At 41.2% G+C, this 13,109-nt stretch overlaps 1 protein-coding gene across 1 annotated transcript in view; it reads left to right on the top strand.

Moving 5' to 3' along the window:
* Positions 1-357: 357 nt before the first annotated feature.
* The window catches only part of LOC121505480 (proline rich transmembrane protein 4), a 31,277-nt gene continuing 18,525 nt past the window's right edge, over positions 358-13,109 (top strand). Inside the window, exons 1-2 of the mRNA XM_041780857.1 lie at positions 358-532; positions 9,137-10,299. Of these exons, the coding sequence (XP_041636791.1) occupies positions 9,228-10,299 (1,072 nt within the window). The 5' untranslated portion in view covers positions 358-532; positions 9,137-9,227. The remainder of the gene's footprint in view (positions 533-9,136; positions 10,300-13,109) is intronic.

The following is a 13,109-nucleotide window of genomic DNA, read 5'->3' as shown; positions in this document are numbered from 1 at the left end:
CAAAATGTTTTAAACCTAGACCAAATAAAGCAGGTCTTTTGAATGGGGAGTTTGTTGGTTTTTAAATAACAGTATCATCAGCATACAAGTAAAATAAGGCCTAAATATTGAGTCTCAGTCAAATTTTACAACCAACCAGCTTGTTTACGTTTGCAATCCAAGTGTGTAGAAGCTGCTTATACCATATTCAGCATGTATGTTTGCATAAGAGGTTGTATCCTGACGCCTAACTCTTGTTTCCCAGTGTCCGCAGCACTGGCTGATCTCCTCTAATGAACAATTTGCTCGGTGAGGTGTGACCACAGGCATTGTGACGGGAGCCACACAGCGGTGGACCGCTGATGCAGTGAACGAGAGAGATAGAGTCGACTAGAGAGAGAGAGAGGAGAGGGAGAGAGAGAAAGTGGGAGGGAGGGAGTGAGACTGGAACTCAATTCCACACAGACGAACCTACAGAGGCTCAGAAAGACCGTCTCTCCTGCAGCAGACACAGCTGGATGTGGTTTCTCCATCTTTTTCTATAAATCTGAAGGTAAGCAGCTGACATGTTTTCCTCTGATGGTACTCATAGCTTTACCTCTCTCTCCCCGGCATGTTTGTGTTAATCAGCTGTTTTGCAGCTAGAGCAGGGATGTGTGGGTCTGACTCAAACATGCATGCTGATTGTGCTTAGATGCACAATCTGGCTAAAGGTGGGCAATATGGAAAAAACATAATGTAAATCCTTTAACATGTGAAAGATGGCTTTCTTTTAAGGTTAAGATGCCCAGAGGGAATCATTTAGTAGTAAATCTACAGGAAAAGAAGACATATGGGCATATTTATAAAAATGTGTATTTCTGTCAGTATGTCATCTGGTGTTCAAAGATGCTTCCATGTGTATTTGTCATAAAAATCCATCTTAGAGAATAATACCTGTGATCATTTTTAGCATGAAACTGTGTTTTAGTGTCAGTAACCCATGCAGTAAATGCTCCTGTACGCATGCATGTTTGTGTGTGAGACTGCCCATTTGCATGTGAGCGCAGCACACACTCACATGCGGAACAAGCAGAGACCAAAAGGTGCTCAAATCTGCCGGATTAGCGAGACGTCTTTGGCTTCAGCTGTCGCCATGGCAAAGGCAGCCGGTGGAACGCCTGTGTTAGAGAGCGTCATTTATAGTCGCTGCATTCATCCGGTCCAGGAGCTAACATAAGCACTAGCATGCCACATTTACTGCCATTCTCAAGCAATGGGGTACACTCTGTTTAATGAGGGGTCAAAGTGGGGTGTCAGAATTGAAGGTTCAAGAAGAAGGGATGGGTTTCTAAGATGTGGGGTTTGAAAGTTGTGGGGCTTGCCAGTGAATCAAAAATTTAAACAAAAAAATGCAACTTCAGAATTGTTGTAAGAGCTACTTATGTGGGAATGGATTTGTGCTACGGCTTTGTAAAGAATCACCAGACAAAACACCACGGGTTAAGAATAGCCAGGCATTAATCTGGTTTGTAAATAGCATGACTCAGTATAGTGTTTGGTTGTAAATCCTGCAGGACATTCGTAACCTGTTGGACTCCTGCCTGTGATGCAGACTGAGGAGCAGATGCACCGGACATGAGAGCAGCTCTCATTAAAGTCAATAATGAATGTCCAGTGATACTGTAGTTTGATGCACCAGTGGATTCAGCCTTATTCATATCTCCTTAAAACTCAGAAAGTGACGTCTGTTGAGAAATAAAACTGTGATGAGACTTAAACCTAAGCAAAGCACCAGCCACAAATACTTATTAATTCTAAATTAGCATGCACTCAAGGGGAATGCCATTATAATGTTAAAATGTGACATTATGGGATGGTGTTTTACTTCTAAACACCATGAATACCACTCCGAGTTTTTCTGTGGTATTACTTAAAGCCTGTTGATGGAGGTTCCTGGTCTGAAACAGCAGCTCTATCTCTCAGGATTCCTGCACAATCCAAGGACATGCTTGTTATTTTGATTGGACACCCTCAAACTGCCCGGAATTGTGAATGTTTTTCTGTTTCTGTGTGTTTGCTGGGATTGACTCCAGCCCTCCTGAACGAGATAAACAGTGGAGACAGAAGATAAATATAAGATGAGTGAAACTTTGATCTTCTTATGGGTCTTATACAAGTCATAATGCTAAGATGCTGAACTGTTCCTTTAAATTAGGAAGCAGCTAGGATGATAAAATAACATCTCATCACTGTCAGACAAACCTCATATCTCCAGTTTCATTGTTTTTCAAAAACGCGGGGGCCAAAACCCTGTAACTCCGTCTGATTGGAGCAATTTTAACAAAAAAGAAAACTCATATATCCATTTTCATAGAAACTTGTATCTACATTTTAGCTTGATCTTAGTACATTAATAAAATTTAAATAACACGTAGTCATTACTTTATGTGTAGAAAGTCTTTTTGACTTTGACTGAGCTGGGGTGTCGAAACTTTTTTCCACTGAGGGTCATATATCATATATCATCTTGTTTTGACATGATCACAAGTAAATTTTGGTTCTTTTCTCCAGAGCTAGACTTATTTATCTTGTGGTTTTCCCATGGTAAGTGTTAATATATATTTTAAGAAAGATTTCAAGAAAACAACCAAAGTTTGCAAAGGGATATGAGTAAAATAAAATGTATACATGCAAGTCTCCCCAGGGCTTCTGTAATGATGCACTTTTAAAACATGTCTCTTTGTTCAGTCTTATGTTTTGATCCAAGATCTAAGGTCCAAACTGTAATATTTTCATCAATTAAATTTGAGTGGTTGAAAACTTTCATGAATATGGGTCATGTTGTCTCATTGAGAAGACCAACTGAGAACCACTGCGTTTCCCAAACTTCATTTCTGGTGACCCACTTTTTATAAGGTACAAGCCATTAGCTTGCTTGACCTCTTGGGCCTTCAGTGCCTGTCTAGTCTGAATGCACATTTCTTTTTCATTAGCCAAGCATCAGTGACTGGGACTTTTTCCATCCATCTGTCAGTAGAGCCTTGTTTTTTATTTTACTGTTTTTTATTATATTGTATATTTGGCAACTGAAAAAAATGAACCCTCAATCCAACCATGGGTCCCAACCCAGACTTTAGTAGTGCTCTAGATCAGTGGTTCTCAAACTTTTCAGTCCGTGACCCCCAAAATAAAGGTGCCAGACACCAGGGACCCCCACTGTACCTGAAGGTGGTTGAACACAGCCATACTCAACCAAGAATAGTCATGTGCAGAAAAGGCCGTCCATAAGAGGGGACAAAGGGAAGAGCTTTCTGGGGTCCAGCCAAACTGGGGGCCCATGGAGATCAGCAAATTCATGGTCCAGTAAAAAGTTCAGCCATGGTATCCATATTCTATATTTAACCTCAACAATAACCACTCATATCGAAGACGTATCTTTTTTATTCATTTGTGTAGTAAAAAAGCCTTCTTAAAATGTAAATCCCTTTTGTTTAAAACAGAAGTAAAATGGATTAAAAATGGCTAAAATGGGTTACTAATGGCAAAAATGGCAGAAAAGTTGATGAAATTTGATTTTAAAAGTAGCAGAAATATGTTAGAAGTAGCAAAAATTAGATAAAAGTGGCAAAAAATAACCAAAAAATGCCAAAAATAAATTCAAGTGGCAATTATTGGCATAGATAGTGGTAAGAGGGGATTAAAAATTGGCAGAAATGGCTTTAAAATGGCAAAACTGGGGGGAAATTTGGTAAAATGCGATGAAAAATAGACATAAATTGGCATAAATGGGCATATCAAATAGTGGAATGTGGTTAAAATGGGCAAAAATGGGTGTTGAAAGTGGTAGAAAGTGGTTGATCGTGGCAATAATGGGTCAACAGAGGCAGTATTAGGTGTAAAGTTTTCAGAATAAGTTTTAAGAATAGGTTTAGAAGTGGAGAAAACAAGCACAAAAATGTGATGGAAAGGGTTTGAAATGGACCAAAATTTGTTCTGAGTGGCTAAAATGTGTTAAAATTGGCAAAATTGGTGAGAAAAGTGATGAAAACTGGTTAATATTTGGCAAAATTGGTGTGAAGTGGCAACAGTGTAATTAAGAAAATATTCTTAGTGTTGTTAGGGTGTCTGAAGACCCCCTCTCAGTGTCTCGCAATCCCCAAGGGGGTCCCGACCCCAACGTTGAGAACTACTGTTCTAGATCACTGCTGACCAACCTAAATTACACTGTCGATACAGCACGTATGCATATATCCATTTTATATTTATATATTTGTGTTGTCCAAAACAATGAATTGATCAAAACCATAAAATTGATCTTATAATTCTGAAAGAACTAATGCGACATTGTTTGTCTTAAAAATGAGGCCATAAATCAGCTAAGAAACAGTTTTTTTAATGTATTGTTCTAGCAGTCACAAGAGTTAACCATTACCAAAATGACAACGTGGATTGACTGAAGGATAATCAGACACTTGTTTGTGAGGTTAAGCTTCCTACCACTTTATAAAGCCTTTCAAATGTGCTGCTTTTTGCAGAATAAATCCCTGCTGGCTTAAAGCAGCCAGTCAGATTGAATCGACATCTCCTGCATAGCCATAAAGTCAGGAGAGGACAGCAGGAAAAAGCCATAAGTTAACTCCTTAGTGGGGGAGATTCGGCCTGTGATTTTAAAGAGCTGCAGACTGAATGAGTAAACAGCACGTGGGATGGTGCACATGTAAATACTGTTGCAACATATAACCCTGGAAATAATACTGGAGTGCTTGTAAATATGCACACCCACACATGAGGAAAAAACAACTTTCACCCACAGCAGGAGCCATTTGCAGGGAGGTAAATTACTCCATTATCCTGTGCTGTGTCATTGATCCTGAGGCCTTTCGGTGCTTATAGCCACTTTGTTAAACAGTCATGATTTTAGCTGCACATCTTGATTTGAGACGGTTGTTGCATTTCAATCTTTCAAGGGCGTCACATATGCCATAAATGGTCGTTACATTTATTTTTCTGGTCTTATTTTCATCCGATGTCATCATTCTTGTCATGTTAGCAGCCTTATCATGATCACAGAGGGGCTTGTTATACCAAAAACTGTTGTCAGATTAATGTAGGATGAGGGAATTTCTGTCCAGATCTGTGGTGCAGCAGGTTGATGGAGATCAAGATGGCTGATGGTCCTGAGAGAAGAGAGAGAGTGGGGGGGCTCCTCATGAGCGCACACACAGGATAAATTGAAAGACAGCAGTCTGTTTACAGAGTTAATGAAAGAGGCTCTGCAACAGACTAAATTGAGCATTAGGGAGGCTGCAGCAGAGTGTACTCTCCTGGAGTAAGAGTACCACCGCTGAATGTCAATATGGTGTCTTTGTGTCTCTCTCTCTTTCTTCTATTGCCCTTGTCATTTGCTCCCTGCCCTTCCTTTCTGCCTCTCTGTCTTTTTTCGTACGCTCTCCGCTCCATTGAGCACACTACAGTGGCAGGCCTCGTCTTTGTCAGGAGCAGCGAGACAAAACGCCGGCAAAATAATAGAGGAGACTTGTAAATTCCCCACAGACACTTTTTTTATAGTTCTTTTCCACTTGCTCCACTGCCCATCAAACAGACAATGCCTACATTAACAGGCATGCTTCTGATGTGGTGACGAGGGGTGGCAAGACAGTAAAAAAGCCAATCCAAAGTTTAACAGTGATTTGATTTCTGTAAGTAATCAAAATGATTAATTATGTTCTTGACTACGGCTTTTAGTGGTTCTGTTTTGTTTACATTTTAAACCTAATAAAGGGCTACATGGCAATGTTTGCATGACACTGAGTTGCCAGAGCATCGATTTATCTCTTAATTCTGCCATTCCAATCACATTAAGAGGGTGTTTTAGCCTCTTTAAGCTCATTTTTGTTTGTTTTTGCCAGCAGCTTTTATGTTTCAGTTCACTTTTGCATGCATATTTCAACTGTGGTAAGCGTCTGTTCTGACTGAAAAGGTCTGCATGTCCCATTTATGCTTTCTAGCCAGAACCACATTGCAGAATAAGCTTAACTGGGGAGTTACCGTGCCCAGTTTGTTTGACCAGTGCGAGTGTGTTATATACCATGTTCAGGCACAGTACACTCCCTCACCCCTTGCATGGATGGAAGAGGTTAGCTTTGGTATACAATGGTACCTCTTGCACATGTACAGGCATGGCTGCACAACAGTGCAGAGTATTAGTCTGAACAAAATGACTCAAAATAAGCCATAAAGTGAGTACAGTGTAGTCATGCTCTCTGTCTTGTTGCTATTGAACTGACTCAAGGGCAATGCTTTTTGTCAGCCAAATCCCACATAATGATGTATTTACAAGAGGCAACCATGCTCAGGGCTGGTTGGGGCTGAAGTAATAGGAGTGCTGCCAAGCAGGGGGCTTGGGAAGGGAACAATCTTGCTTTAACATGGTACAGGGCAACTAGGCCCAGTGTGAATGTGCCTTAATAGAAGGAAACAGAGCCATAATAACAATGCAAATTGACCTCATTTATCAATTGAACATATGGATCTGATGGGGTGGATTAATTCTCAGGCTAGGGGGGCCCTATGGACCACATGTGCAAGGGGACCTGGACTGGTCAGATAATTAATAACATAAAGACATAAGTGAAAAAACTGTGTTGACCCACATTGGCACACATGAAACAGTTTTTAAATAAATGCCTGATTAGTTCCACAGCAAAATCTGGACTAATGAATTCTCAGTGTTAAACATTTCAGAGACGTTAACTCCCCAAGTGTAATTTTAACTCTGTAAAGAGTCCACTGATCTAAGCTCCACCTACTGCTTGGGGGGTCCATCCATTAGCTATTTCTTTCTTGTAAATTTCTGACTTTTTAAACTCTGAAATCCTGACTTTGATTTCTTGTAAATACATGACTTTATATTCTAAAAAAAAATAGATATTTTTCCAAAAAAAGTTTTTGAAGTTTTTTGCACAAAAATGAACAGATTCTATTAATTTTCATCTTTTAGAATGGCCTTTATGCGTTATGTTTCTAATCATAGTTTTAAAAATATATACATGTACAGCTAATTTTGACAGCATTATGCGAACATAATCCTGCTCCAACCTGAGATCTTTGGCGCCCCCCCTGGGGGTCACTGGACCCCAGGTTGGGAACCACTGGCCTAGGGTACCTTTCGGGTAATAAGCTTTCATTAGGTAGGTAGTAGGGTTGCAATGAGCCCCTGGTCGTGCCCCTAAAACCACCGATGGTCTCTGGATGTATCACCAGGGTGAAAAGGCCCAGACCAAGAAAATGCCGTTGAGCTTGACCTAGGTTGCCAAGCAACCAGCACCCACTTCCCTCCAGCCAGGGGTTATGGCAAATCATTGTGATGAATCCTTAGTGCCGTACATGCCTAAAACTATGCACATTACTATATGTTTATTCATGATAGGTGAATATAGTCTACATATGTAATATTTAATTATATTAGTCTTTATATTTGACATTTAAATTGGTAGATATCAGAAATGTTGTACATTTTTGTTCAGCCTGAGTTTCTTTTCACTGTGGTAGGTAATACAAGTGATCCTGACATGAAATGTGAGAATGCTGCCAATGCTTAAATAAATTATGCATATTCCCTACAGTCTAAATAATTGATTTTGACATCAACATAAAGGCAGTCAGGGACGGAAGATAATTGGCCTGAAGCTTCAGATCACAACTAATTACACTGTTTTCAAATTAACTTTCAATTTGACTTCTTTTCTTTACTCTTAAAATCAGCCTTTATTTGTTTGTTGAACCTTTGGTAAGCCTTAAGAAAATCTTGCAAAGTGTACTCAAGACTTGCGTGGGCGTATGTACCTCCACCAACAGTACATGTGGGCGAACGAGAACACGCAGAATCAGATCTGAACACATCCACAACGATATCTCTGCACGCATCAAATGTGTGTGGGTTTGGTTGGAGCAAGCTTGAGCACACAAGGCATCTAAAAACAACCTCACGTCATTGGAAACTGATCTGCCACGCTGCTCAGTCAAAGTGCTAAAACTAGGGAGTGTGTAGGAAGCTCTATATTCGACCCTCCCTGTGAGTGAGTCTTTATATGTCAGCTTCTGTCTCTGTATATAGGTTGGTTTCATCCCTGCGGGCGTGAACAGAGGGGGAGATGGCAGGTCAAGAACTGATCAGAGAGAGACGCAGGCATGGACTCTTCAGCTAGTGACGAATTGATGTCGCGTTTCCGTAAGAAAGAACTTGAGGGAGTAAAGAGAACTGGCAAGGATTAGGAGAAAAAACGAGTCATTAATAAACATGTGAAAGAGAAGAGAGGCTTACAATGAAGAAATAGTGTGAAATATTATAAAGAGAGTGAGAGCATGATGGAGAGCTTTATTGTGGTGGTGTATTCCAGTGAATATTGATGTTTTTTCAACTCCCACACAAACAGATCTTTCTCCCTCTGCTCTGAAGAACAAATAAATCAGAGATTGAAAGCGACCAAGGCCAAAGCGAGGGGGATGGTGGGTATAGGGGGCACTTTAGTGGGGATTTAAGTACAGCTAAAGCATACAGGTTGTTGTTCTCACAGGGGAAATTCTTTTGCTGTTCCAGTCTTTTCACTCAGGCAACAGGGTAGTGACTTTGAACCACTCGGTGCTCCACAAAAGAAAGAGGTCCCTCTATTCTTATGTTGGCAACCCCGGACTCTTAATTCTCCCCCAACCCTTCTCGCTACCATCAATCCTGGCTGAATAGATTACATATGGATGGAAGTTCTTTAGGTTTAATTGGTCAGCTCAACTGCTGCGACACAGCATGCATGTAAGCATCAGCATGACATAAATACTGACCACCACATCTAACAGGACACCACTAATTACAGGTTGTCCGTAATACTAAAGCTCTTGTTGTGATTTGTGGTGGAAGACATACTTTTTTAGCCTGCTAACTTCAGCACTCCTGCAATGGGTGGCACAGTTCCTACACTTGATTTATTTACGGTCTGGAAAAACAGCTAAAAAGCAGGTCACACTCTGCGAAAGTTACGCTCAGCCTTCCAAAAATGTTTTGACGAAAAGGAAATTGAACAGATGCTTGTTTCATTAAGTTTTCGTCGACTCAGATTTAGCTGTTCAAGAGTGCATGGAAAGTGTGTCACTCAGTGTCCTGTGTGCTCTTGTGTTTTAGGCCATTCTGCTGGAGAGCCAGCCAAACCCGCCTCAGGGAGCAGGAGAATGGAGAGCAACATGTGACCGATCCGTTCGCCACTGTCGACAGCATGCTTCGCCTCCTTTGGACCTTGGCTTTTTGCTTCTGGTGTTTCTCGCTGCTTCACAGGCCGGCTGTGGCTGACGAGGAGGCTGTTTGGGGGCTGACGCCGGAAGGAGAAAAGCAACCTGAGGATACTGAAAGCTTTTCCTGGTGGAGACCTAGACTGCCATCGGTGCCATTGGTGCCAAAGCTCTCCCTTCCCTCACTACCATTTGGTTATTCATTCTTTGGGAGTTCAAAAAGTAAAGAGGAAGCTGCTGTGCTGACCACAACCGCCAAAGGATTAACAGAATCGGTCAACCCCTTGCAAGAGAACTTAGGCTCAGGGGATGGAAGCATTGCTGAATCCTCTGAACCACAGACTACTTCAGCTCAGGAGTTCCCCACTAGCGTGACAGAGATAAGAAAAGAGCCCCTTCCTGCAGAGACATCAGATTCTCCACACAGCACCGCAGCAGATACCCACAATGCCACTCTTGTTTCAGACTCCCACTCTTCCACGAGCACTTCTATCAGAAACACTCTGTTCACCAACAATCCCACCAGCACAAGCAGTCCTGAACAAAATGCAACACATACCAACCCACCACAGAGCACGGCACAAGCAGCCGGGCCCAGCATGGGTGCCACTACACAACACCTCTCAGAGGAACACACTGATGAAAACAAGGCTGAAGAATTTACAGAAAAGATCTCGTCGACGATAGCACCAGAAACTACAGTTCCCACTGCCTTGACATGGGCAGAAGCCCAAACCACAACAACAATCCCAGGACTTGTTGAAACCACACTGCCTGGACACGCTCTGAGGCCTGTTACTGCTTCCCCTACTTCCACATTCATCAGACACCCTCAAGACACCCATGTCGCTATAACCCTCCATGCAGGAGAGGCGACAATGAGGGAATTTCACCCCACTCAGAGCGACGCCGACATGAGCTTCTCCGAGGCCAGGTCGGGGCCTGTGGAGGAGCAACCGGGGGTAATCACCACCAGCATGGGGATTGATGGTGAACTAGGGCCGGGATCCATAACAAGCACAATTCCAAGCCAAAGGGTTGACTTCTCAATAGCAGAAGGTAAGCAAACTTCAACAAATCAATGGCGACTGGATTGACTCAATAGATGTGATCAATCATGCACAGGCAGGTCTTAAGTGTTCAATAGGTGCCTGTCAGACAGCTGCAGACAGTTGGGTGTGATCGATGACGTTTCTGACATGGTAAGTGGTCAAAGGTCCTGCATTAGCATAAATCCAGGTCATGTTGAAGCCCTGTCAATGCTGCCCTGTCTCCAATAAACACATTACTGCAAGGAGGAGTTACAACTGGAATCTTCTCTTCAGTTTGCTTATCATAAAGCCCCTGGTATCTTTAATCTACAAAACTTATAACCGTGATTTTTCTGATTAAATGTACCTAATCTTACAATATTAGGACTTAACCTCAATCTGTTTCTGATTCTTAAATATCATCAATTAAATTAAATACAACATTGGAATTTTCCTTAAAACACGCCAGAAAAAGCAAGGTAATCTTAGACTTTTTAATGCCAAAATATGTTCATTATAATAACTTGTTTGCAATCACGTGAACCCGAAAGCCAGATGGGGGGCAGGAAGTGGGGGACAGCTATTAGAAATGAATGAGTATAGAGGAAAGTTAGTACTTAAAAGCTCTAAATGGACATGTACGCTGCAATTATCATCAGAGAATTTCTTCATACGTGAGTGTCCCTACACTTTACAAAAAGAGATTTTTTTCCACAGTTTAACTGATTTCCCTTGCATGGAGGCAATCAATATTACAAACTACTCGGCCCTGCAGACCTCCTAGTTTAGTGTTGTTTAGCCAGAAGTCTTGTACTAAGCTAAGAGGCCAGCTGAGCCCCTTCACACAAAACGTTTGGGTAGTGTAATATTCAAGTAGATTTAGAACATTTTATTTGGCATGGTCATAAACAACTCAAACATAACTTTGGTAGCATTTCTCTATGCAGAAATCACTACTTGCCCCCCATCTGGAGTTCGCCACTGCTGCGTTATGTCATCTGCAAAGAAGCGATACAATAGCCGCTCTGTAAAGCAACTCTACAATTATGATGAGGTTTTACCATAAATACATGGAATATGGCAGGACGAAATTGTAGGGAAAACCATTTAAAGCAGGAGCTTTGCATATTCAAGAAGGAGAGAAGGGTGAGATACACTACTGTGTCATCACCGATGCACCTCAGTGTCAATCCAGAGTGAGCCAACAAATCTTTATATCACATTCAAATTTTCATAATGAAAGCCAAGTTCCCAGAGGCTTTAAGGGAATTGTTGAGATTCAGTTACATAATGTGGTATTAATCAGTAGTGTTTTTGCCAAGCTACTGATCCCGTGTTCAGGCAGTGTGAGAGTTTTCAGCAGCGAGTTGTTCCACAGTATAATAATCCAAACCATCCACAAAAGGATGAACATCTTTATTGTATTTCCAAGGTTTGTCTCCCACAGACTTTCAGCTTTTTCATTAAATGGTTTCATGATAGTGAGAACAGAGAATAAAGCATGAAAATCTGCTGTGTAATCTTTAGTAAATGGTTGAAAAACCTTTCTAGAGATGTGTTGTTATTTAGTAATTTGTACCATTCAGTTTAAAAGGAAAAAACACAATAATCCCACTCCAACATTGCCGTTACCTCAGTGAACAGAAGGAAACGTGGTTTGAATCATTGGTGGTTTCTTCAACAAACAACACGATCAGCTACTGGAGGTATCAGGAGACTCTGGCTCGACATTGAGCCAATACCTCCGTCTTCAAAGCCCATCCCCCAACAGCGGTGGCAGTCTGGTGTCTGTATGGTTAATGAGCCTTCAGAGGAACGCCGTCCACCAGGTACAGACACATTCATCATGTAGGGTCAAAGGTCTGGACAGAAAATGATGAGTCGATTATTCTCAGGCAGGGAGGCTCACTGTTCATTTGATAAAAACAGAATTATTGCATGGATTTATGCATTCAAGAGTATGTGCACCGGGCATGTGTGGGATATAATGATATACTTAGGGGGAACATGCAGTGCCTTTAAAAAGTATTCCCCCTTGGATGTTTTGCCCTTTTACTGATTTTATAAATCAACCATGGTCAACATAATTCAACATTTTTGTCCAAAAAAAGACTCTTTAATGTCAATTACACAAAAATAATTAGTAGTATTTTCACCCTCTTTAAAATAACTGACCTAATTCAACAGAGGTCTAGCCAGTTGGTGGTAGTAGTCATACAATAAGTGAAGCAGTGGCAGCATCATGCTGTGGGGATGCTCTTTAGCAGCCGGCCCTTGAAGGCTTGTAAAGGTAGGGGAAAATACAGCATTTTGTTGTCTTAATTGTAGAAAATCACCAAAACCACCAAAGGAGCAACCGAAACTCTCCTTTTTAAATAATTTTGAATCGCTCAACATTTTTAGTTAATCGCTCAACCAATTCTGATGTTAAGGTTGATTTACTGGCTCTCTTTCAAGGTCTTAATCATATGAAATCATCTGTCTCTACTGTTGAAGTTTCCAGAAGTGTCACAAAATTGTTATTTGTTTAATTTTCTATTTTTGTAACTCTTCAAAAAGCTTGATAGAATCAGCAGCTTGGATACTGCAGCTCAATGGAGCTTTGGGAATGGCTGTGTTGCCAGCTGCTGTTTACAGGGTCAAAAATAGACCCTCAGAAGCTAGGTTTAGAAAACTGCTCATTCATGGGTTCTGAAAGTTGAAGAGTTTTTTTTTTCAGTGTTGGACTGAAACATCCTCAGATTTTGTATCTCCAACAATGCTTTCTCATTGAAACTGGTGTTATGTTTAGTCTGCAGTGCCAGTGTTTTGTCTGCTCTTGTTTCTGGCGTACGAAAC

Source organism: Cheilinus undulatus, linkage group 23, assembly GCF_018320785.1.
Source record: "Cheilinus undulatus linkage group 23, ASM1832078v1, whole genome shotgun sequence".
Classification (NCBI taxonomy): Eukaryota; Metazoa; Chordata; class Actinopteri; order Labriformes; family Labridae; genus Cheilinus; species Cheilinus undulatus.
This window is presented reverse-complemented; position numbering and strand designations above follow the sequence as displayed.